At 35.0% G+C, this 23,926-nt stretch overlaps 3 protein-coding genes across 6 annotated transcripts in view; all 3 read right to left on the bottom strand.

The window, feature by feature from the left end:
- Window positions 1-15,899, bottom strand: part of rdx (BTB/POZ and MATH domain-containing protein rdx) — a 79,882-nt gene extending 63,983 nt beyond the window's left edge. For 2 of the 4 annotated variants that reach the window (XM_074086816.1, XM_074086815.1), the window contains exons 1-2: window positions 15,741-15,899; window positions 3,473-3,524 (exon numbers count right to left, since the gene is read on the bottom strand). The gene's annotated coding sequence lies outside the window, so the exon portion shown is untranslated. The remainder of the gene's footprint in view (window positions 1-3,472; window positions 3,525-15,740) is intronic. The other 2 variants (XM_074086814.1, XM_074086813.1) reach the window with 1 other exon arrangement.
- LOC141427423 (lachesin-like) overlaps window positions 1-23,926 on the bottom strand; it is a 211,422-nt gene that overhangs the window by 90,499 nt on the left and 96,997 nt on the right. The gene's annotated exons all lie outside the window — the stretch shown is intronic.
- Window positions 17,933-20,624, bottom strand: LOC141427048 (huntingtin-interacting protein K). Its single transcript, XM_074086282.1, has 3 exons — window positions 19,813-20,624; window positions 19,074-19,181; window positions 17,933-18,123 (listed from the first exon to the last, which is right to left on the bottom strand). The coding sequence occupies exons 1-3, from the start codon at window positions 19,969-19,971 to the stop codon at window positions 18,028-18,030; spliced, it is 363 nt and encodes a 120-aa protein (XP_073942383.1). The 5' UTR covers window positions 19,972-20,624; the 3' UTR covers window positions 17,933-18,027.

Genomic DNA, 23,926 nt, shown 5'->3' with positions numbered 1-23,926 from the left:
TATTTAAAGGGCCTCTCCGTACAGTCAACTACAAAGATACCGATACGGCCAAAGTAAAAAAATATATATACGACCTTAATGTTAAGTCAATAAAGTTGCGTATACATATTTTTGTAACTTTAACCGTATCGATACGGTACAAGAAAGAAGATCGATCATCTTGTAGTTGACTGTACCAAGATGGCAAAACAGTCATCTCGTCACTACTTTGAAAAAATCTCATATCTCAAATCAATAGGTACGACAGCAAAATTGACCTTTGAAATAATGTTCATAAAGTTCACTTAGAAAAGTATCAATTTTGAGATACGAGCTTTTTTCAAATAAGTGACGATCTATTGTTTATAACAACCTTTGCAATGTTTAAATTATACTTCCGATTTATGTGGTGTACAGTCACCAGCACCGATATCTGACACAAAAAGCGTGCATAAACTTATACGACTCTAGGGCCGGCAGGACGTGTCAGATATTTTTGCACGCTCCGCGGCAGCAGATATTAATGCTGGTGGCTGTACTTTAGCAACTTCCATAACGATTGAATACTAGATTGTTTCTTAAGGGCGGTAAATAAGGAATTACGAACCAGAGTCTATTAGAAGCCCGAAGTCGAAACCGGCTTTAATGAGTCAATATGTTCGTAAGTAATTCCAGTACCGCCCATGTGAACATGCAAAGTTTTTCGTTCCCCAATAATCGAAACTGATTCTCCAGTAATCAACACCCAGTTATCGACTACTTATTACCTGTAATGTGCATCTGCCAGATTACCACCATGATACCTTTCGTCGGTAATTAAATAAAATTAACCATTCAATAAGTATTCAATTGTCAAAAGGTTAAAATTACAAAAATCAGCAACATTTACTAAAAAGTAATTCTTACTTAATTAGTTACATAAATAAAATAAAATACGTAATCACTATTTTAGTTCGTAATCAAATTACAGATGTAGTAGTGTAAACGATGCTTTACCATCGTAATTTGTCGGATAAGTTCGTTTTTATCTTGCATTCTCAATTAGCTTTTCAGTAAACTTCAGTAAGTTAGTTGATATAGCAAGATAAATACGAACCTTTCCGACAAAATACGATGGCAATACATTATTCACTACCACTACTTATTTGGAAACAAAGTTTAGAAAAAAGAATAAAAAAAATGTTATCGACGTGTCGATTATTGGACAAGTCGTTTTTCAAAACCAGTGATCGACACCAACAATTTACTTACTATTTTCTTTCCAAATAACCTTAAGCTTTCGTTATAAGAGAAATTGATCCCTATAGTTCTTATAATAACCCGTGCAAAACAATTAATGCGAGTAAATCACATAACATTAGGATAATTAACAAAGTACTTCCTTAACATTTTTTCTAAGAAATTCCGTTCTTTTCACCAGATCTAACCCGCACTCAGTTCTCACGTCGCTATTTTCAAACAAAACGGCAGATTTCGCTAAAATTTAAATGGATGACAGTTAAAAGTGTGCTGGTTATGGCATAGGGTTGCCATATTAAGAAATCGGTTCCCAACTCATGTTATCATGGATAAAAAAAAGCGTCGGTTATTGGTTCTTGTCGGTCACTGGTGTCACTACGTTACTTAATTACCCGAAAAACATTTATTGTTTGTTTTTTTTTTCACGGTGCCACAGACATACAGACACACAGACACGCATAGCGGTCAAACTTATAACACCCCTCTTTTTGCGTCGGGGGTTAAGAATGATAAAAGCTTAAACCTAATAAATAAAAAAAAGCCGTACATAGCTTCTATTAAGCCCGAAAAAAAGGGAATTGTTCCACAAGGAAGCTTACGAAGATAGACATGAAAATAACTTGCGAATTACTTGTGCTCCAAAAATTCCGTATTCAGGGCAACTCTAATGGAAAGCGATGCGGCCTAGAAACTGAAGAGCTTAATTTATCATGGGCCCTATGTCCTTGAGGCGAAATTATTCAAGGCCTCGAGGGCTCCCAGGAGTATCCTTCAACCCGGGACCCTGACAACACAAGGTCGGATCGACCTCAATGCTACACTTCCACGGACCCCACGATCGATCCGATGATTGAGTCAACTTTATCGAGGTCACCTCGTAATCCGTGAGGCCTTGTTCAAAAATTAAATAATGGGCTTCTATTGTCATTGTTAGAATGTTAGGTAAGGTATTTATGAGTTATGGAAACTCGTGAAGTGTATTGAGGCAAGCAAGTGGTAGTACATACAGGGGATTCAACATATTAATAACATTAAGGGGCTGTATCACCTCTCTGTTAAGCAGTTGCGTGGTTTTCATTTTTGTAAGTGAGAGAAAAGCGAGTTACGGCCATTACGATGGACGTACTCCATCTGCAACGTACTGCTGACTGCCCACACGTTTTCCATTGCAGTCGGAAAATCTGCACGCAGCAAACTGCACGCTAGCTGCGATTGAAAAGTATGGGCAGTCGACAGTTGCAGTTACAGTGCAAAACGTCCGACGCGGTCCTTAAGTATGGTTTCGGTTGCAATGCAACACATTGTAGATATATAGGTACACATGCTTCGCCATAGGAACGTGTAAACACGTTAAAACTGAAGGCAACACGGTGGGAATTGAGATATTAGGGCGCCACGCCACTACTGTTAAGTTTCTGCTCTTTTATGCGGTACATATATCTGTGATGCCGTCTCTGTTTAATCCAATAGGTTATATAGAGACGGCGTAATAGATACCTGTCACGTAAGAATGCAGGAACTTAAGAGCGTTTATAAATACCTTCTGAGCTGGCAACGTTGCATTTTTGTTAGTTTTTCTCAATTATTCCATAAAAATTTAATGGAAATTAAAAATGTGGTCTGATAGAACTCATCTTAATATATAAGTTAATGTGTCTACTCCAGTAATTATTCGTGATAGACTTTTATATTCTATAAAAACGAATTAATGTTTACTAACGGTATTTAAAGAAAAAAAAGTCTATAATAATAATTTTCATTTAATTTTATTGGAATAATCGAGAAAGACTAACAAAAATGCAACGTTGCCAGCTCAGCAGATATAAACGCTCTTAACACAGGGAGGAATCGCCTTCGGCCACATTATGTTTATTTCTTACACCTGTTAGAATGAATTATTATCTTAAATTAATGCTAACATTTAGAGATATGGGAGAAAGTAACGCAATTTAATCAGTATTCTTGAAAATAATTATTCCTGCACCTTGTAAGAGTTAGGGAGTTTTTTATAAGTCTCAAGGGAGATCCTGAGCAACTTTTCCCTCTTGGACGACAGATTTAATAATATTCCCCTTTGCATATGTATTAGTTTCATGGGAAAACAGTTTAAACTGCCAAAGAAAAGAATACTAATTTTTATTAACACCGCTCAAGTTAGAATATGGGATAAATTTACAAAGAGCTTACAGAATAATAATAATAACAACCTCATTTTTAGGTCGGTTAAAATACTAGTGGTAATAGTTTTACCTACCTCCTCTCAAGCAGAGGACCGAGAGTTCAAGTCGGACCCACATGCGTACTGCCTGTTAACAAAAATGTTTATTATCTAATAGGGTAGGCATCAATAAGAAAGGCAACTAGACACTTTCGAAATCGAGATAGTTCGATTTCGAATCTATATATGTATCCACCCATACATACTTCATATTATAAATGCGAAAGTAACTCTAGTCTGTCTGTTACCTCTTCCCGCTTAAACCGCTGAACCGCTTTGGATAAAATTTGCTATAGAGATAGTTGGGATCCTGGGGGACAGGATACCTGCATGCCATGCATGCATGATACATCTTTAATCCCACAAAAAACTTTTTAACAAAAAAATTTTACCGCCGAAAAAACTGAAAAGCAAAAAATAATACCTTTTTTGTTTGACCTTAATCTAGTACCAGTTTGAAGTCGGTACCTCAGCACGAGCCAGGAGGAGTGATAGAAGCCCATCAGGTAGACGACTATAGGTCCACTCCTCCTGGCTCGTGGTGAGGCATGACTTCAAACTGGTACCTAAATTAAGGTCAAACAAAAAAGATATTATTTTTGATTTTCAGTTTTTTTGGCGGTTCAATTTTTTTGTTAAAAAGTTTTTATTTTATACTTTTTGTCCACCCTTGGGGTATTTTTTTTTTCTAAATTCATATAATATCAACTTCGAGGTATCCAATAAAAAAAGAATTATGAAAATCAGAGTACTCTGTAAAAAGATATGCCTGGTCATACAGTACAATCAGTGACTGAACAATCAATCCCCTGTTTTCCTTCACTTAGGGTAAGAATATTTTTCCAAATTTAAATGGGACCACTCTCGGGGTATACGCTTTCCTATAAAAAAAGAATAATCAAAATCGGACTACTCTGTGAAAAGTGATGCGTGGTCACACATAAAAAAAAATATATACAAGGTGTTAATTAAATAACTGAAAATCTCAGACACCTCAAAAATATTTTTTAATTTTAAGTTAGTTGATAGCATTTATTTTTGATACCTTCATTATTTTAAAAGATATTCGAGTGTCATCAGTTATTCTACTTTATTTCTAACTCTACCCTCATAATTTGTATTTATCAGATGCGCTTTGACGTTTTTAGAAGAAAATCCATGAACGTAATACCTAAACGGGACCAAGTATTACACGGTGAGAAAGTATCTTTCTCTGTTGCGCCTTACACAGAGGCTCATCTACGGCGAGAGGGATAGCAATAACGGAGGACTTGAGTCTGGTTCTTTGATCTTGCCAGCCTAAAAAAATGCTTCTGATCAAAAATTTTTACTCGAAAAAAAAAACAAGTGGAAACAATTGTATTTTAATGTTATTTTAACAGTTTTAAGTTATCGTATTATAATTTTAATCAATTTCGTTGTAGAAATTCTTAAAAGAATAATAAAAGATATATTTTTGTCTAGTCTACTTTTTTATTTCTAATATGGTAACCCTTTAAAGCGTAATGTCATAGCGGCATTATTTGAATATGTCTTCCTCGCTTTTGTTAATAACAATTGTATAAGGAATACTAACAATTAAAATGGTAAAAAAGTGTTGCATTTACACTTGTCCAAGTGAATCATAAGGTGGTTGCAATATATCGTTCCACATGTAAGCTAAAAATAAAATTATTTTAAATCTGACAACTATGTTGACCATGAATTCTTGTAGTGTCCTTTTACGGTTGTACTATTAGGTATTACAGTTTCCCGAAAAATTTGAAGTGCGACAAAAATGGCTCAGCAATGTACACGTGAAGCAAAAAATTACCAAAAATTCAGTCGTATGCAGTCGGCACTTTGAACCTTCCTGCTTTTATTTTTGGTAATTCCCGTCGTTTGTTAAGAGCCAACTTGTCCATGGTGGGGGGTAGGTATGTTTAACGCGGCATTGCTTGCTAGTTTATTAAGTTTTGTTGAAGACAATTTATGTTTATCTACATGCATATCATAACTTCCCTATTATATGTACAGAAACGACTATCAAATGGCCTTTATTAAGAAACCTGGTATCTGCGGGTGCATCTTAATGTTCACATTAAAGTACAGTGCATCTTAATGTTTACATTAAAGTATCGGTAATACTTTTTTTAACAATGCATATCGCGGGACAGGAATAAATTAATTGTATAGAAAGTACGTTACATACACTGTCTCTGATTGAATTGAAACGGGCTTCTTTTATCCGGAGAAAACGCAAAGTTCCCGCGAGATAGACATAACCATAACTTATTAGATCGATTTAAAAAAACCTTCACGAATGGAAATTGGCGCACGATTCTTCATAATTTGTTGATATTGTAAAGAATGGCATAATAATTCAATAGAAGCAATTTTATTAAGCCGTTGCTTACATACAAAAAATACTTTCCTTTGTAGATGCCAAATAAAATTTTAGTCGCTGCACTTATTATTTCACATTAATAAGTCGATACCTTGTACTATTTGTTTTATTTATTTCGTAATCCCTAAGAAATTTTCCATAGCTAATGAAAACCTTCAGTGTTTATGATAAACAATTAACAGGAAGATTGCAAGATTGAACTTGTCTCACATAATCCTATTGTCACCCTATTAGAAAGGGACAAATGACATCGGTACTAACTATCTCGTTCATCGTGCTTTTGAGCTGCAAGTGCTCAGTCCCGTTTAAGTAGTACGTCCATGAGATAAGATAATCACACATTGACAGCAAAACGGCCAGTATTAAATTATCGAAATGGTATGCAAACTCGCTAAAATATTCAACTGGCGCCTGTTGCAGTAGTAACTTTTAGACTGGGCACAATAAAAAAGGGATTTAAAAACACAAACACAACCTAATTTAAAACATAGTGTAATCGATTCTACTGTCGATTCTGAGCAAACTACTTTCTGGTTTTCAGTTATTTATTTAACACCTTGTATAATGTATATACGCGTCGACTTGAGAACCTCCTCCGTTTTTTTTCGTCGGTTGAAAATTGCGTAGTTCCCGTGGTATGGTGATAAACGAATTCTTGGCAGACGAAGATTCTTTTTGTTTCGTTGTTTTTTATTGTATTATTTTTGTGTTTTATGTAAATTTTTCTAAGAGGAGGCCTGTGCCCAGCAGTGGTACGTATATAGGCTGGGATGATGAAAATGAGGTACAGTAAGTGAAGTGTTTACGAAGTCGCGGGCATAAGGCATAAGTATATAAATAAAAATCAATTGCCGAATGTACCCATGTAGCGCATCACTACAACAGTTGCAACTATTTCGCTATTATAGTCATTATTTCGTCACGTTTGTCAAATACAAACAAATTAATATCGGGACAAATTTTATGTGAAAGAAAAACCGGTCAGTGCGAGTCGGACTCGCGCACAAATGGTTGCGTACCATTCTCTATACAACATTAGTAAAAAAATTGCAAAAAAAACAAGTTTGTTGTATGGGAAGTGGGAACCCACTTAACCCTTTACTAGGCGAAGGGATATATTCCTCCCACATCTTATATCGGTTACCGTAGTCAGGTTTTAACTCCAAACCTCCTACAAAATATTTTGTCGATCCCTAAAAATAGTATTTTATTATCTTCATTCACAACACGCTTCTAAATCGCGTAATATATCTTTGGCAGCCGTTTAGATTCACTTGAACTCTAATTTCAGTAAACTACGGAGAAATTGGAACACTTTCCTTAATTTCTATGAAACAGAAGTACATAGATCGAATAATTTTTTGATATTTTATAGATTTTTGAGTGTTGAAAGGTAATGTAATCTTAAACATTGCTAAATCTCATGCATTTTTGTGTATGACCAAAATTAGGATGTGGGTTGACATTATCCCATGGCCTTATTAGAGTTTAACTGTGTGGGAGCTATTCTTCCCATGGCCCGGTAAATTGTCTTGTCGTGTCATAAAAACTCGCGTAAGTAATAAAACTGTTTTTGTGTTCAACCTAGAGCGAATTCATGTACCTAGCTGTAAAATCTCCTTTTAAAGAGTTTCCCTGAAGAATAAGATGTGGGAGGAATATATCCCTTCGCCTGATCAAGAATATAATAAGACAAAATCGAGTAGGACAGGTAATTACTTAGACAGGCGATGGGATAACCGTAACCCACATTTTTATTTCTGGTTTAAAGGAACAATTCCGACTTTCGTAAATACATTTTTTACAAGGCGTTAAATACGGTTGTAACAGTATATAAAGTACGTATGAAGACACGCTACTTCTAAGGGGCCTGGTAAAGGGTTAAACATTTATTTTATTTTAATGTAATTATTTATTTTTAAAGCGATTATACAATTAAAGATTCTGTGAATATTTCAAGCGTCTACCAGTTGCCGTTATTAATATCAAGCAAAAAAACGGCGAAACAATCACGTTTGTTGTATGGGAGCCCCCCTTATAAATACTGAGAGGCAAAAAAATCTGACCCTGACGTACCTATGCAAAAATAGGTAATTTTGTATATAGCCCCCTAACGCCCAGAGTCCTTTATAAAGGACTTATTGTAATTTGAACTTTAAAGTCTATCATAAATGACATATAGTTTGATGTTCATATATGTCTTGGGCGTTAGGAGGGTAGAGTGGGCCAAATTTTGTGCCGTTCAGTTTATTCATTTTGTTTTTAGTATTTGTTGTTACAGCGGCCACAGTAATACATAATATGTGTGGGAGCTATTCTTCCCATGGCCCGGTAAATTGTCTTGTCGTGTCATAAAAACTCGCGTAAGTAATAAAACTGTTTTTGTGTTCAACCTAGAGCGAATTCATGTACCTAGCTGTAAAATCTCCTTTTAAAGAGTTTCCCTGAAGAATAAGATGTGGGAGGAATATATCCCTTCGCCTGATCAAGAATATAATAAGACAAAATCGAGTAGGACAGGTAATTACTTAGACAGGCGATGGGATAACCGTAACCCACATTTTTATTTCTGGTTTAAAGGAACAATTCCGACTTTCGTAAATACATTTTTTACAAGGCGTTAAATACGGTTGTAACAGTATATAAAGTACGTATGAAGACACGCTACTTCTAAGGGGCCTGGTAAAGGGTTAAACATTTATTTTATTTTAATGTAATTATTTATTTTTAAAGCGATTATACAATTAAAGATTCTGTGAATATTTCAAGCGTCTACCAGTTGCCGTTATTAATATCAAGCAAAAAAACGGCGAAACAATCACGTTTGTTGTATGGGAGCCCCCCTTATAAATACTGAGAGGCAAAAAAATCTGACCCTGACGTACCTATGCAAAAATAGGTAATTTTGTATATAGCCCCCTAACGCCCAGAGTCCTTTATAAAGGACTTATTGTAATTTGAACTTTAAAGTCTATCATAAATGACATATAGTTTGATGTTCATATATGTCTTGGGCGTTAGGAGGGTAGAGTGGGCCAAATTTTGTGCCGTTCAGTTTATTCATTTTGTTTTTAGTATTTGTTGTTACAGCGGCCACAGTAATACATAAACATTTCAAGTGTAACCATTACGACTCAAGAGATAGAGCCCTTTGACAGACGGACGGACAGACAAACAGACAGCGGAGTCTCAGTAATAGAGTTCCGTTGGCACCCATTGGGTACGGAACCCTAAAAAACAAGAGATTATACTTGAAACGTTTAAGTAATTAACTAAATGTAAAAAAAACAGCTGCCACAATTAGTTTATTTAAGGATTTTAAACATTTCTTATCTACATTGTAATACAAACTAGACTAGTGTACATTTCGATACAGAAATGTAAATGTTTAGGTAGTTTAATGGGGGAATTTCAATATTTAAGACACCAATTGACGTCGTTTTGTTTACATTTAGTTAAAAACCTATCCAAACCAAGTATAAGTGAGTTGATACAAGACGGGCAAAGGAATGGTGAGCGTGAGGTCCTTTTATTACTGGAACTAAAAGAATGAAGCCCAAGCTTTTAAAAAGCTCTATCTATACCTATATACTGACTGTGTACTGAAATAGAATTTACAATTTATTTACGAAATGTAAGACGATTAGTTATACAAAAAAATAAAAAAGTGTATATGGTTGGGTTTCAGTCAATACATTTTCTTTATAAGTAAGTACCTACGCAGGTAGGTACGGGTCAACTTTGCCTAGTTTTTCGCATTGCAAAAAAGATAACATTAACCAGTGAAGAAAACGTCATCAAACCAGTTCAGTAACTGATATTTACGTTATGTCGATTAAATCTTACTGCTAATTATTTGTTTGGCCTTCCAGAGTATTTTTCTACTTCCCGATAACCTTGAAAGAACATCCCGAAGGTCGGCGCGGTATTTTCGCGAAGTTGGCATAGATATATTTGTTGATGCCAAATTTTCTATAACTTAAAATCGTAGTACGGGAGTAAATTAAAAATCATAACGATGTAAGTATTCGTAAGATTTTAGGAAGAGTTTTTTTAGTGTGTTAAATGAATGTCTAGCAATAAGTTGTCACTAAATTTGGTAGCAGTGGCGCCATCTAGTGAGTTAATTATGAACTATGTACAACAGACATTATTATACTATAAGATTTATAAGAAAAGGTTGCCTTTGAAGACACACATGCTACATTTACATTGAATTCACGGTATTTTTTATTTCGTACTACACCAGTATTATAATGCTTTGTTGTGATGCCACCCACACATTATAATTAAAAATTTAAAAGTAAACTTGATAATAATTAATTGATGTTAAAAGTAGCCAGGTTGATATTAGGTTTCACCACTTTAACCAAATAAGGTCCACAAAATACATAACAATTTGTTTATCTGGAATCAGTGTAGGGCGTAGTTAACTACATTTTGAAATCTGATTACAGATTAAGATTACATGTAGTTAACTATCATAAGTTATAGCTAGGTAGGTAAGGTACTAACTAGATTAGCTATATAATTATTTATTTATATATTTATATAATTATAATTATTTAATCAATTATTTGGTTTCGTAACTGAATATAGAAAATTTTTTTTTGTAGATATCTGTTAAATTGATCAATACTAAAATGGCTTTAGAAAAAAAATGTAACAAAACACAAAATAATTTCTGAAGCAAGTGTAGCCATGTAGACCGGTAAAATTGCTCTGGTGGTAAAGTGGGTCAAATATAACTTGCAAGATTCGACCTGTACAGTCAAGGAAATTAAATCACTACCCAGGGTGGAACATTTGTGCTACTAATGTCATATTGACATTCTGTACATCTGCAAAAGAAATCATGACAAAAATGATAATGAAAAGGTTCCACTGTGGGCCGTAAATTAATTTCCTTGACTGTACATACATATACAGATAGGTACATTGCAAATAAAAGCTTGTAAAAAAAAAGTCCACCACCACCCTTATCCAATCCGATTAGTCTTTCAACTGACTGCGGATACCAGAATAGAAAAAAATGACACTGTTGGTTTTCATACAGATTGAGGAACTTGGCTTATCTAGGTAGATCTTATCTGTGGTCTTTTCATGTAATGTGTAACCGCAATCAGTTAGGGGGCGTCCATAAATTACGTGAGACATTTTTTAGGATTTTTTGACTCCCCCGCCCTCTTTGGTGAGATTTCGTAAGATTTTCCTTAACTCCCTCCCCCCTCCCCAAATCTCACGTGAGATTTTTTTAAATGTGTTTTGGCTGTAAACCCGTTGGATTTAAAAAAGAAAAATACAAAAAAATATTTGTTCTATTAATTTTTTTTTTTTTTATATTTTAACTGCTCCATAATCCCGAGGTGGGCGTAAACAGCTGCGACACAGTTCATACTACTGCAGCTGCTTACGATCTAATTATTTTAAAACATGTATGTTAATTATGTTCAATAAATCAATAAATCAAAAATCAATAAATCAATATTTACGACTACCAAAGACTATATTTGTGATTTAAGAATATTGCCGTAGTTTAAAATCACTGTGATAAAAATAAATAATAAATATTTCAACTTAAATTAATAAACTTTACTTGACGCAATTTTGCACGGTTTTCTGTTGAAAAAAATTACGTGATATTTGTTAAATCCCCCCCCTCTCCCCCAAGTGAGATTTGGAAAGATTTTACTTGACCCCCTCCCCCCCTTAAAGACCTCACGTAATTAATGGACGCCCCCTTATCTGTGGTTAGGTTACAATATCGCTCAATACTGTCTGGAATTAAGAATTTACGAACTTTAAAAAAACATGCATTTCTAAATATGAGGACACAATTATTGCAATGTCCAGGCTATAAATAAAGTCTAAAAGTGAATAAAAAAAAACAACAGTAGACTATATTGATATTTAACATTTTTGGTGCAGGCTGTCAAAACTAACTCGGGTGCCATAAACGCATATGTGCATTCCAACTGCCTATAAAATTATGACAGCGACCAAGGACGAAAGACATAAAAACGCATATAGGCGTTGCTGGCACTGAATGAATTAAGTAAGTAATAAGAGACCCGACCCGACACATGATCTGTTCTGTTAGCTGTTTTGGTCTTGTACAAATGAAAAAGCATGTTATAATAGTATTTAATGAAATGTTACCAAGAAAGGGAGAGACATTAAGTTTTAAATGTTTCGTGTTCAATTAGTTAGACACATTAGACATATTTTTAATTTCTACCAGATGCAGACGGCATCTACCTTTAATGAGTTTCTGTTAACCTTCTGAGAACAGAAATAGTAAGTAAGTACTTAAGACATAGGCAAGAGCTAATAGTTTTTTATTTTGGGTTATTTCAACATAGTTAAAATTATTTAGTCATTGCACAATTTGTGATTCATGTGCATACTCCGGGACTTTCGGGGCACGAAGGATTTGCTAAAGAGTTGGACATTAATAGATAGGTTATTCTGACAAAACATCATATTATGCCTAATTAATAATTACCTCACTGCGAATTGTAAACTATACTAGTACTTTAGGTTTAGTACCAAGACTTTTGTTATGAGATAATAATAAAAAAAAACGTTAATTAATTACCTGCAGTAAATTTAGTAGTTGATATGATTTTCGAAATAAATTATTAATATCTTTTCTAAATTCGGAACAGTTAAGCAGCGGCGTTTTGCTGTAAATATCCATTTTAACCCACTGAATGATTTTTCTACGTCGGTAGTTGTTATAGGTGCATATTTAAATTTCTTGAAGATATCAATTGTTGCACTATGTGTTTGCGATCGCAATTCTACTTTATTGCCTTGTAACAGTTCGTTAATTATGTTTATAGTGTGCAATAGCCAAAATTCTTATTTAAAACCAACTTCAAGATACTTATTAAAAAAAAAAATTCAAACTTTATTTGATTAAGATTGAAACTATTTCATCTTACGAAAATTTGATATTTTTTGTGTTTTAAATATCATGTACTTTTTTTTCTAATTGATTAATTATTCATTAGGTAGAAACCAGCTAGAGTGCACTCTGTTTTTTAATTCGATACCTACTCTTTGGCTAATGTCAATCATTTGAATCATTTGTGCCCCGAAAGTCCCGGGGTATGTTCATGTGGGACATTCGGTGATTATAATTTTGCTGTAATAACGAAAAGGGGCACAACTAACATTCTTTGTGAAAAAGAGTTAAATTATACTCAGAATCAGGAAAAAAAGGTGCATCTCTCTAATTGTTTGTATATTTTTCGTAAATAACTTTCGGAGATACTGTAACCCTATAGGGCACAGCTGCCCAAGATATTCAAATATATTAAAGCAAAGAGGCATATTTGACTACGGTTAAATAAAACTTTTGCAAAACTTTTCAAGTACACATGCCCTATAATTTTATTGTTTTTTTTAAAGTGTTGCTTAGTTAAAAAGGCTTATTTCAGGAGCGGCCATACCGCTGCTTAAAAAACGGTTACGGTACGGAATTGCAGTGACGCATTGTATGCGCACCGTTTTTTTGCATGCTTTCCACACCGCTGCTTAAAATACGTAAACGGTGCGGAATCGCAGTGACGTGCCGTAAACGTCAGGACTTTACCGCATGCTCCCTACCAAAAGTCGTGACGTTTGCGGCACGTGACTGCGATTCCGCACCGTCTGCGTATTTTAAGCAGCGGTGTGGAGGGCATCCGATAAAAACGGTGCGCATACGAACGATGCATCACTGCGATTCCGTACCGTCGTCGTTTTTTAAGCAGCAGTGTGGCCGCTTTCTTCATTTTTATTTAAAGATATAGGCTAAATATATATATTTTTTAATTTAAATGATCTTGAATATTAAAATGGAAAGGCATAAATATTTTGTTTTGTTTTGTATAACTTACTAACATAGTCAATAAGTATTTTATTATAAATAATAGAAAACTTGCCTATTTTTCCTAACATTTGGATGGAAATAATAGAAAACATGGCTATTTTCCTAACATTGTATCCACTTGTCTAAAATGTTAAAATGAAAAGGCACATTTGTCAGTTATGCCGATGCCTATACTATGTTGCAAGAATATTTTTACTTTATTTATTTTGTTAAGTAAAAAAAAAAACTTTAATTTTCTAGAGTTTAACAAAATGTTAAATGTGCCCCTTTGCGTTTTGTTGATCAATTTGTTATATATAAGCGAGGCCTAACGAAGATATTACAGCACTGGAGCAAGAAATAATGAAATAATATTATTTTACCAAATCAAAATACCACACAAAGTCCTTCTGATAATAATAAAATTGAAAATAAAATACAAGTGTCACATTATACTTACATGCTTATTAGATGACCAATTTTATTATAGAAGAAAACTACCACAAAAATGCATGTTTGGGGAATTTTAATCCTATAAACTCACAGTTCAAAGAGTGACTCAGGAGACTGTAACTATAGCAACAAGTGACAAGAAAAAGTTGATTGACCCTTATACATACTTATAATGTTAAATATGACACTAACAAGCGAGATAGAAATGCATAGTATGCATAGTTAGATCTTTGATAGTAAATAATGAATAATCAATAGGTATGATTTTCAATAGATTAATCATGAATTAATTAGCCGAAAATGATTTCAGTCAGGTACCATCAGCCAAATAAGTGGTCTATCAATTTTTAAACAAGTTCCTATCAAATGAGTATGTAGCTAAAGTCAAACTTTCAAGTTGACAGACATGACTATCGGCATTATTGTTTTGTGTCATGCAAACGATTATCAACTTTAGGGTGGTAGACCACATCTTTGGCTGATGGTACCTATGTGATGTATATGTATGATGTGATAATTTAAGCAGACATAAACTTGCGTAATTATTATTTGAAAGGTATGCTAAGAAGATACCTACAAGTGGAAAGCTTAAACTCGATTTGATCATAGGCATATATAGAGGGGGGGGGCCGGGTGGTCTGTGCCCACCCCAGTATGGTCTAGTGCCCACCCCAGGATGTTGGGCTACCGATTCAAAATTCTATCTTCACACTAAAATCCAGGCCAGGCCCCCCCTGAAAAATAATCCTAGATACACCAATGGATTTGATTAGTTTCAAACTAATTTTTTTTAGCTTCCTGTAAATTGATATTAAAACAAATATTTTCATCATAAATCATATCATTTGATTCTATTATCAATCTTGTGAAGAATCTTCTTTGTGCTCTGCTTGAATCATAACCTATAATATAGAGTAATAAAATGTGTAGTCTAATACACATACTACATATCATATCATCAAGACAAGAACTCAAAATTATTCCATGAAACACTTTTTTTTATTGAAACCATCTAACCTGTGTGTATGGTAATTTGAAGTCATGAAATGTTTAATGTTCTTTGTGCACACCATACAAAGCAAGGTTTAGGTATTTCCTTTCTGAATGCAATAAATATCATTTCTAAGGGTTTAATAATAGTTAAAGGACAAGCCAAAGTTTTTCTGAAAATAATGACAAGCTCAGGTAAGTGTAAGGACTATGGAATGAAAACCATTTGTCAAAATCTATTGTAACTAAGTAGTCTTAACAGTCGTTTAATTATCATGTAGAAAGGCAAGGCAAGCATGCAAAGGCACTGAGCGGCCACATGCAAGGTGGCAAGTAATAGACATAACATTTAAGTCCCATATGACTTCCAGATACCTAAAAAATACATATTCGTAAATTGGAAATGAACCAGCTGACATGAAACTGACAACTCAGGATATTGCTTTGTATCACAGGAAAACAAATCAATCACTTTGGAAATTAACATACCGTCAATTAATTGAATCTATTGTACATTTGTACATTGTTTGCTGTAAAGACAACCATACATACGTCAAGGACGAAATTCGTAACACAATCTAGATCTGACATTCAAAAAATATGCAATTTTTACTTACGTATTACAGTGTCATCCAACAGGCCACAGATTTCAAACATTTGGCACTTAGTAAAATTACAAAAAAACTATGAAATTGAAAGGTTTCGATCATAAAATAAATAAATAAAAACAAAAGTCAAACGACAAAAGCGCAAGCACACCTTTATGATAAGCATAGACTAGATAAAAATTCGTCACCTTTTTTAAATCGCAGACAAAGTAGAAAACTTTTTTGGAGACATACCCACAAGATATACCCTATTTTAATTTAATATGTTATTATAGCAAAAAAAAACTGAAATATTTACTGAACATGAAATTATCAAATACACATGCATGCACATTAAAATACCATAGAATTTTAATAATACAGCGCTCTCTAGATAGTCCCGAGCAAACAAACCATGCCGGCTGACTAGTGGCGTAAATGTTTTACGATTCGGTAGATGTCGCTACTAACGTCTCACTCAACTCAAAAGTTCAAACGCTGTTATTTATTTATTTATTTATTATGGCTCCGTTTCCACCAGAGATGGTCGAGAGGATGTTTTTCATGATCCAATAGAAACGCTTCATTTACCTCGTGTCGCTCTGCTCAGTTCTCCACTATTAGATAAATAAATATCAGTGATGTAACAGCAGTGAAAATGTGCAACATCGATTAGTTGAAATCCACTTCACGTTACGTTACGAGGGTAGGGGGACGAGACTAAAGGAAGCATGAAACCCATGGTTACCCATATTTCAGCAGAATATTGGTTAAGTTAGTTTGGCTCAACTCAACACCCCTGTAAACATTTTTCGGATTTTTTTAATTGCGGTTTACAAATGTTTCCATACATTGATCTATTTTTAAAAATCCAGGAGTTTAATTGAACTACTCGTAACTCAATATCCTCCTGAAATAGACATTTCGGAAGAATTTGACGACAATTTTTCGAGGGTAGCGAATATATATTTTTTTATAAGAGGGGAAAAACGAGCATGCGGATCACCTGATAAGAAGCAATCACCGCCGCCTATGGACACCTGCCAACACGAGGGGTATCACAGGTGCGTTGCTAGCCCTTTGAGAGGCTGATAGGCTCGTTTTTTAAAGATCTAGGGATCTAGGGAGCTGTGCCGCTCCGGAAACGCTGTCCCAGGAAGCTGGTTCCATATTTTAGTCATGCGTGGAAAGTTTCGCTTTGTTTTTCAGATTATTTATTAATTTTTACTGAATGGTCAGCATTGCTTGGGGATAAATGGGCGTATCTTAGTCAAAAGATGCTCTATATCTTGCGTGTTCATGTTCAATCAAAGTTATTGCCAGAAATTCAGTAATTTTATGGTACCTAAGTAAGTTTTATGGTCTGAAGCACATGTTCTCAACCTTATTTTGTCCCATACCCACTCTTTATTTTTTTTTCTAGTTTCACTACTCATTGATTACTTTGATGTGTCATACCTCAGTATATAAAAAAGGTACTCTGTGTGTCAGACTCAGATCAAATAAAAAAGTACTTTAAAGTACTTTAAGTAGTTTTTTTAGTAAGGTGTCAGATATCTGTGGTGCCAACTATTGTATTAAATGATATTATAACGTATAACTCACGTCTTAAACCGAGTTTAGCTGGACATGTTTCGGGCTATTTCGTAGCCCTTCCTCTCAGGAGCACGCGACTCGCACACGTGTGTGCGTGTTGCGGCAGCCGCCGAGTCGCGTGCTCGAAACATGTCGAGCTAAACTCGGTTTAAGACGTGATTTATCCGTTATAATATCATTTAATATGAGTGAGTCTCACGGTAGTTTCATGTTCAAAATTGCCATCTATTGTTTGGTTTGTTAAATAAAGAGATTTCAGTGCAAGGGAGAAAGTCATATCTGTAGTGTGGTGTATATAAGTAAGACTCCCCATGAGGCTGACATTTGGTGTAATAAAGCCTCGTTAAAATACTAGATCAAAAAATAAATAAAGAGATGTGGCATCACATTTATCTTTCACATTAAATTTATCAATGAGTGATGAAACTGGCTCATATTTTTTAAGATTGGTTTTTTGGAATCTTTTTGTATTTTTTATTTCAATTCCAAATTTTTACTTTTACAGTCATCCCGTAAAACCTAGATTGAATATACAAACTGAAATATAGATGCACAGAAAAACAAGAAAAATAATACCAACACTTACTGAGCAATAACTATAGTGCAATGAAATAGAAAAACAAACAGCAAGATAGAAAAGTCTATTTTCTTTCAATAGTAACTATTGAACATTGTAAATGACTGTTTTGGTATTTTGATACATTAGCCAGTGTTGTCTGCGTTAGTTGGTGAGTGTTGTTAGCGCTGCAACCACATCACCACGGTGCTCCCGCAAAGTTCTCTCAGCCAGTGTTCGGGAAATTTCCATTTCTTTTACCTGTAACAAAGAAAATCAGATAAATAACTTTTTTGTATTGGATATTCGTCCCAAGGCTGTTTTAAAGTAATAAGGTAGATGTAGATGCCATTCTTTCCTAAATTTGAATTAAATTTATTAACTAAATTAGCTGTTACTTTGTGGAGGGCCATACCAATGAACTGCAATGTTTACATTTTTCTCCATTATCTATACTTCGTTTTTTTAGCATTCGAAAAAGGGTAAACAATCTTGATGAGTCTTTTTATTAAAAAACGTTTTTAAGAAAACAGTAATTGTTACTTATGATACCAAAAGCATCATATCATCATATGTCCTTGCTTATTGTTATATTGTGTTTTTCAATAAAAAGGCATGTCAAGATCGCTTACCTTCTTTCTAATGCTAAAAAAAACGAAGTATACCATGTACAACCAGAGCATCAAAAGCCTTTAGAACTGGCAAGGACCATCTACTGGTATTATTGGTAGTAGGTTAAAGCCCTTCCAGATGCCGGTAAAAATACCAGTATGTACCCCTTTAATATCTACCAGTATTTTTATACCAGTTATGGTTTTACATTATGTTTCGTAGTTTACAAATAATCTATTCATGTAGTTTTTATATAGTTAATAGTGTGTAATATATATTTATAGCAGTCAGAGGATCACCAACAGTGCTGGCTCAAAATCAGCGCTGGGTCATTCTTAACATCTCAGCATTATGCTGAGCTAGTGTCCAATTTACAACCACAATGACACATACTGTCTTACTACCTATCTATACTATTGATTGTACTTAATAATATTTTTGTGTCTTGTGTAGTGTTGTCTATTGTTGTATTGTGTAAAAATGTATTTCTTTCTTTCTTTCTAAATTACTTATGCTGAACCTACCTTCCTACATATTCACATAAAATGATAGCAATTTATCAATGAGTGGTGAAGCAGGCCCTAAGTATCAATACTTACAATTAATTCTATGTCATCTTTTTTAACTGACACTTTTTGTAGTTCTTTTTCTTTTTCAAGACGTTCAGCAGCTTCCTTGTTTCTTCTGTCGCCAATAAGTGAGAGTGCCTGGAACATAACAGAAAGGAATAGATAAGTCAAAGCACTTTTTGGGAAAAATTAATCAATTAATCAGTTCATCAACTCAAACACAATCTATGGAGCGTGTTGTGCATTGTTCATGATTTGCCAATTTATGTTACTAGTTTTGTTTACCTTCTAACATAGGGTCTATAAGAAAATGACTCAACAATTAGACAGGGGATGAGTTAAGAGGGAAACTTGGTAAATTAAAGATCAAGGTACATTGGTACTTCATTGATTTATTTTATGAACTAAAACTGTAAACTGGCATGCATTTGGTGGTGAAGTAGCAAGCTCATGATTTAAGTTCACAGATTAGATATTCAGTAAAGTAATACTTAATGTAAATCATGAATATTTATCTTCATTACTATGACAGAGACCTCCCACAGGTGTCATCTCTCTGAATGCGGTATCAGCAATCCTGTCAATTTTGTCAGCATTGTTGTCCTCTAATAAAACATGAATAAAATAATTTTGTACTAATAGTGCCGAAATCAAGGAAGTGAGATTTAAGACTTAGTACCTACAAGGAAGGCATAAAACTGAAACGCTCATGATTTCACTATGTAGTGACATAACCTCAAAATAAAATTCTTATAATCTTTAGACTTACACCAGATATGTCTTGTGAAGATATTTCTTTTTCTTCCGCGTAATCTGTGACTTTTTCCAAATCTGCAACTCCACTGTCATGTTTTGCAGTCTTTTTCTGAGTCTTATCCTTGTCGTGTTGAATATCGTCTGTATCTCCGTTTATTTCTTCATCAGCCATTGTGGTGTGAAAAATTTGTTTCAAAACAACTGTTACTAATCACAGTAACTATATTAATAGAAGATTGTCAATTTCATTGATTCTGTACAATCCAGAATAATTTTGCTTTTGCTTATAATAGCTATGCTGAAATGAAATGCAAAGCCAAATGCAAATGCAATGCAGTTGAAGAAAAATCAAAATCACCTATGTACCAAAACCACCAACCAAACAAAGAGTAGTATAATATACGGGGAAAAGAGAGCCCTCTCTCGTCTCATTCATGCAGACGGTTTTGAAGCGCCGTCTGCATTTCGTAACTAGTACCATTGATGTATATATCCATCCATACGTATAGCTATTAATAGTCACAGGTATTCTTTTACTTTACTGGATTTGCTTCCCAGCTCAAACCACATAAAAACTAAAAACAGGGCTGCAAAGAGAAGTGAGACCGCTTGAATTCAGTCTTCTTAAGTTTAAACCAGCCTCAATTTTCCGTTTGCAGCACTGTCTTTACTTTTTATGTGGTCTGAGCACTTGAGTTTCGATTGTAACGTAGCCATCTTGTTCCTTGTTGAGCGCGAATAGACGCCTGGCCTGACATAGAGGGTTGCTACACAAAAAATATTTGTAACGACTGAGCGGATACAATTATGTGACTTTTATATTAGCAATTACAATACGATTGTCAATTTCGAAAATAAAGTTCATTTTTGCGGTAATTCTCAACGACAAAATATTTTTTAATAAATAAAATTTTGTGATCTCAAGCTTTCAGTGACATCTATCTGAAACAAACGACAACAATCTGTTTTATTTTAGGTTAGGTAAAGGAGATGGCGGCGCTATCGAAATGAATTAGTACGGTATAGGCGACTGTCCCCCCCCTGCAACCAAACGAGTTCGCTGTCAATGTCAGCTGTCAGGTAGTAGTGGTGCCATCTCTTGAATATTCACCGCGTTGAATGAGCCCGTGTAAAATGCTGCCAGCGTAATAAAATAATTAATAGTAGTAGTAACAGAGTAATAGACATTCGGACTTGGCAGACATCGAGCTCGACATTCGACTAAGAAATAATCTTCATCATTTAAAGATTTTAAAACTTTAAAGACTATTAATATTTAAGGCAGACTATATTTGTCACGTAAAAGATAGTTGCTATAAATACATATCAGCCAGTTGGAACGTTCACGTAATAGTAACCGAACCGACATTCCGATTTGGTAGATATGTCATGAATTACCTTGATTTTACCGAAGTTCGATATTTCGGCACAGTTGCATGCGCCATGATCGTCACGAGACGACTGGAGAATTGAGGGTATGCTGGTATAATTGTCAGTCGGAAAAATAAATCGGACGTAACCGATCTACCCTCTTCCTAACAAGTTACCCACTACTACTGGAAGTCGAACTCATTTAAAAGTCACGGAAAAATACACACAATTTCACTCACTTTTTCCGTATAATCACGAACATGATTGGGTTTAACTATACTTAGCGGCAAAAAATATGGCCCTCTAATGTATGCAGGAATAGATAACTTTGTATGCAGTGTGGACCAAATTTTGTGCCGCTGAGTAGGTATAATATACCTATATATTTAACAGTATTTCGTAATTTCGATAGCTTCCCTAAATTAGTCGTGGTATGTAATGGCGTTCTGTAGATAACACTCGAGGTTTGTGGAGCTCCATCCAGTGATTAGTCCCAGATTCAAAAATGTGTTGGGCAATGGCAGACTTACAGCTTTGTTTGTTTTAGCCTTGATATGCTCATTTACCCGACATAATAGTATCTCATTTACTCTAGCAAATAATCAAAAACGACATCAAAATCTACAGCCAATTCGTAAAAAATAAGACCAGGAAAATGAGGCGGTTGAAATTATTTCCTCTTCTCTCTTTTACATAGGTACACTGTCGTACTTACTCTACGTCCCACATCTGGGTACATTCTTCTGCTAATAAGATATGGTAGTTTTTTTTTAAGTAATCTATTTTATTGTTAGTTTGTAAAGTTTCATCTTTTGTAGCAATTACAAAACGATAGATAAGGTTTGCGGACACATATTTACACACAGAAAGGACGGGTCACATTTTAAAAAGATTTTTTTATTCTTTACACTTCTATTTTAATATTTCTAAAATAGATTCCACAAGGAACAGTATAAAGTAGCTGCCATAAAATAGTTAAAGCTTTTGACATTTAAGTAATACCAGTAAATGGCATGCGTGCAGTTTAGTAAGTTACTGTTAAGTACTGCCATGCTTTGAGGAACTGGCACGTATAAGTAGCTTTGTTGGATGGAGCGGCGCATAGTCAAAGTTGTCTTGTCTAAGTCGTCTACAAAAATATGTAAATTTAACTGGTGGTTCTAATGATACTACGTTTATACGTATACTCGTACAACGTTTGTATATGGGACTAGTTAGGTACTACGAAATTCGATAATCGAAGTTTGTATCGTACCGTCCCGGTGACGTTCATATTGTTTCATACGAGAGTCAGAGGGACGGTGCCATATGAACTTCGATTTTCGAATTTGGTAATAGCGCTACTGTTGCTGCAAGCGATGTTACCGGAGTTACACAGTGATCTCTTTCGAATTTCCATGCGGCAGACGCAGACAGCAATCTCTTCCAACAAGCAGCGCCGGCTCTTGCCCTTGGTAAAGGTAGAGCGGGATTATCTACACCAGGGATTCCCAATCTATTTTGGGCAAAAGAACTCTTTTCCAAAATGAATTGTTCCTCAGACTTCCATCGCTAAATCACTTTAAAAATCCTATTTCTAGCTTTTTCCTATAAATTGAAACAAAATACTCGTAGGTACTTGCCAATTCAAAAACTCACAAAATCAGTCTTTGTTTATGTCAACCCCTGAGAAACCGATTCGCACCCCAGAGGGTCGATATCGACCACTTTGGGAATCCCTGGTCTTCCTGAACCGATTCACCCTCTCAAAAGGCACCATCATATCATCATGCTATTTTTATTTTGCACTGGAAACTGGTGTCCCTTGCCATCTGCCGCCTAGAGCGACCGCAGCTCTTGCTCTACTTATTGGGAGCACCGGTACTGCCAATAAGTAAGGAGAGCAAGAGTTTTTTTTAAAGGTCGCCATAAACAATTAAGCACCATTAAAGTTGTACGCTAGCTCGCGGGGGTGCACGGAGCGGGCCTACGACTGCGGATGCGGATAAAGGATTTTATGCGTATCCGCAGCGCGCGTCGCGTGCGTGCAGTTAGCGCTGCTCATACTATTTATTTTTCAATGGGCGCAAAGAGTAGTATAATATACGGGGAAAAGAGAGCCCTCTCTCGTCTCATTCATGCAGACCGTTTTGAAGCGCCGTCTGCATTTCCTAACTAGTACCATTGATGTATATATCCATCCATACGTATAGCTATTAATAGTCACAGGTATTCTTTTACTTTACTGGATTTGCTTCCCAGCTCAAACCACATAAAAACTAAAAACAGGGCTGCAAAGAGAAGTGAGACCGCTTGAATTCAGTCTTCTTAAGTTTAAACCAGCCTCAATTTTCCGTTTGCAGCACTGTCTTTACTTTTTATGTGGTCTGAGCACTTGAGTTTCTATTGTAACGTAGCCATCTTGTTCCTTGTTGAGCGCGAATAGACGCCTGGCCTGACATAGAGGGTTGCTACACAAAAAATATTTGTAACGACTGAGCGGATACAATTATGTGACTTTTATATTAGAAATTACAATACGATTGTCAATTTCGAAAATAAAGTTCATTTTTGCGGTAATTATCAACGACAAAATATTTTTTAATAAATAAAATTTTGTGATCTCAAGCTTTCAGTGACATCTATCTGAAACAAACGACAACAATCTGTTTTATTTTAGGTTAGATAAAGGAGATGGCGGCGCTATCGACATGAATTAGTACGGTATAGGCGACTGTCCCCCCCCTGAATGGGCGTCCACCCGCTTCGCGCAAACC

Source organism: Choristoneura fumiferana, chromosome 4, assembly GCF_025370935.1.
Source record: "Choristoneura fumiferana chromosome 4, NRCan_CFum_1, whole genome shotgun sequence".
In the NCBI taxonomy this organism is placed as follows: Eukaryota; Metazoa; Arthropoda; class Insecta; order Lepidoptera; family Tortricidae; genus Choristoneura; species Choristoneura fumiferana.
This window is presented reverse-complemented; position numbering and strand designations above follow the sequence as displayed.

Coding starts and splice junctions, on each gene's coding strand:
- LOC141427048 (XM_074086282.1), bottom strand. CDS start 19,971: ATGGCTGATGAAGAAATAAACGGAGATACAGACGATATTCAACACGAC. Junction 19,182..19,812: donor CTTCACAAGACATATCTGGT/GTAAGTCTAAAG, acceptor GTTATGTTCCAG/GCACTCTCACTTATTGGCGA. Junction 18,124..19,073: donor AAGATGACATAGAATTAATT/GTAAGTATTGAT, acceptor TCTTTGTTACAG/GTAAAAGAAATGGAAATTTC.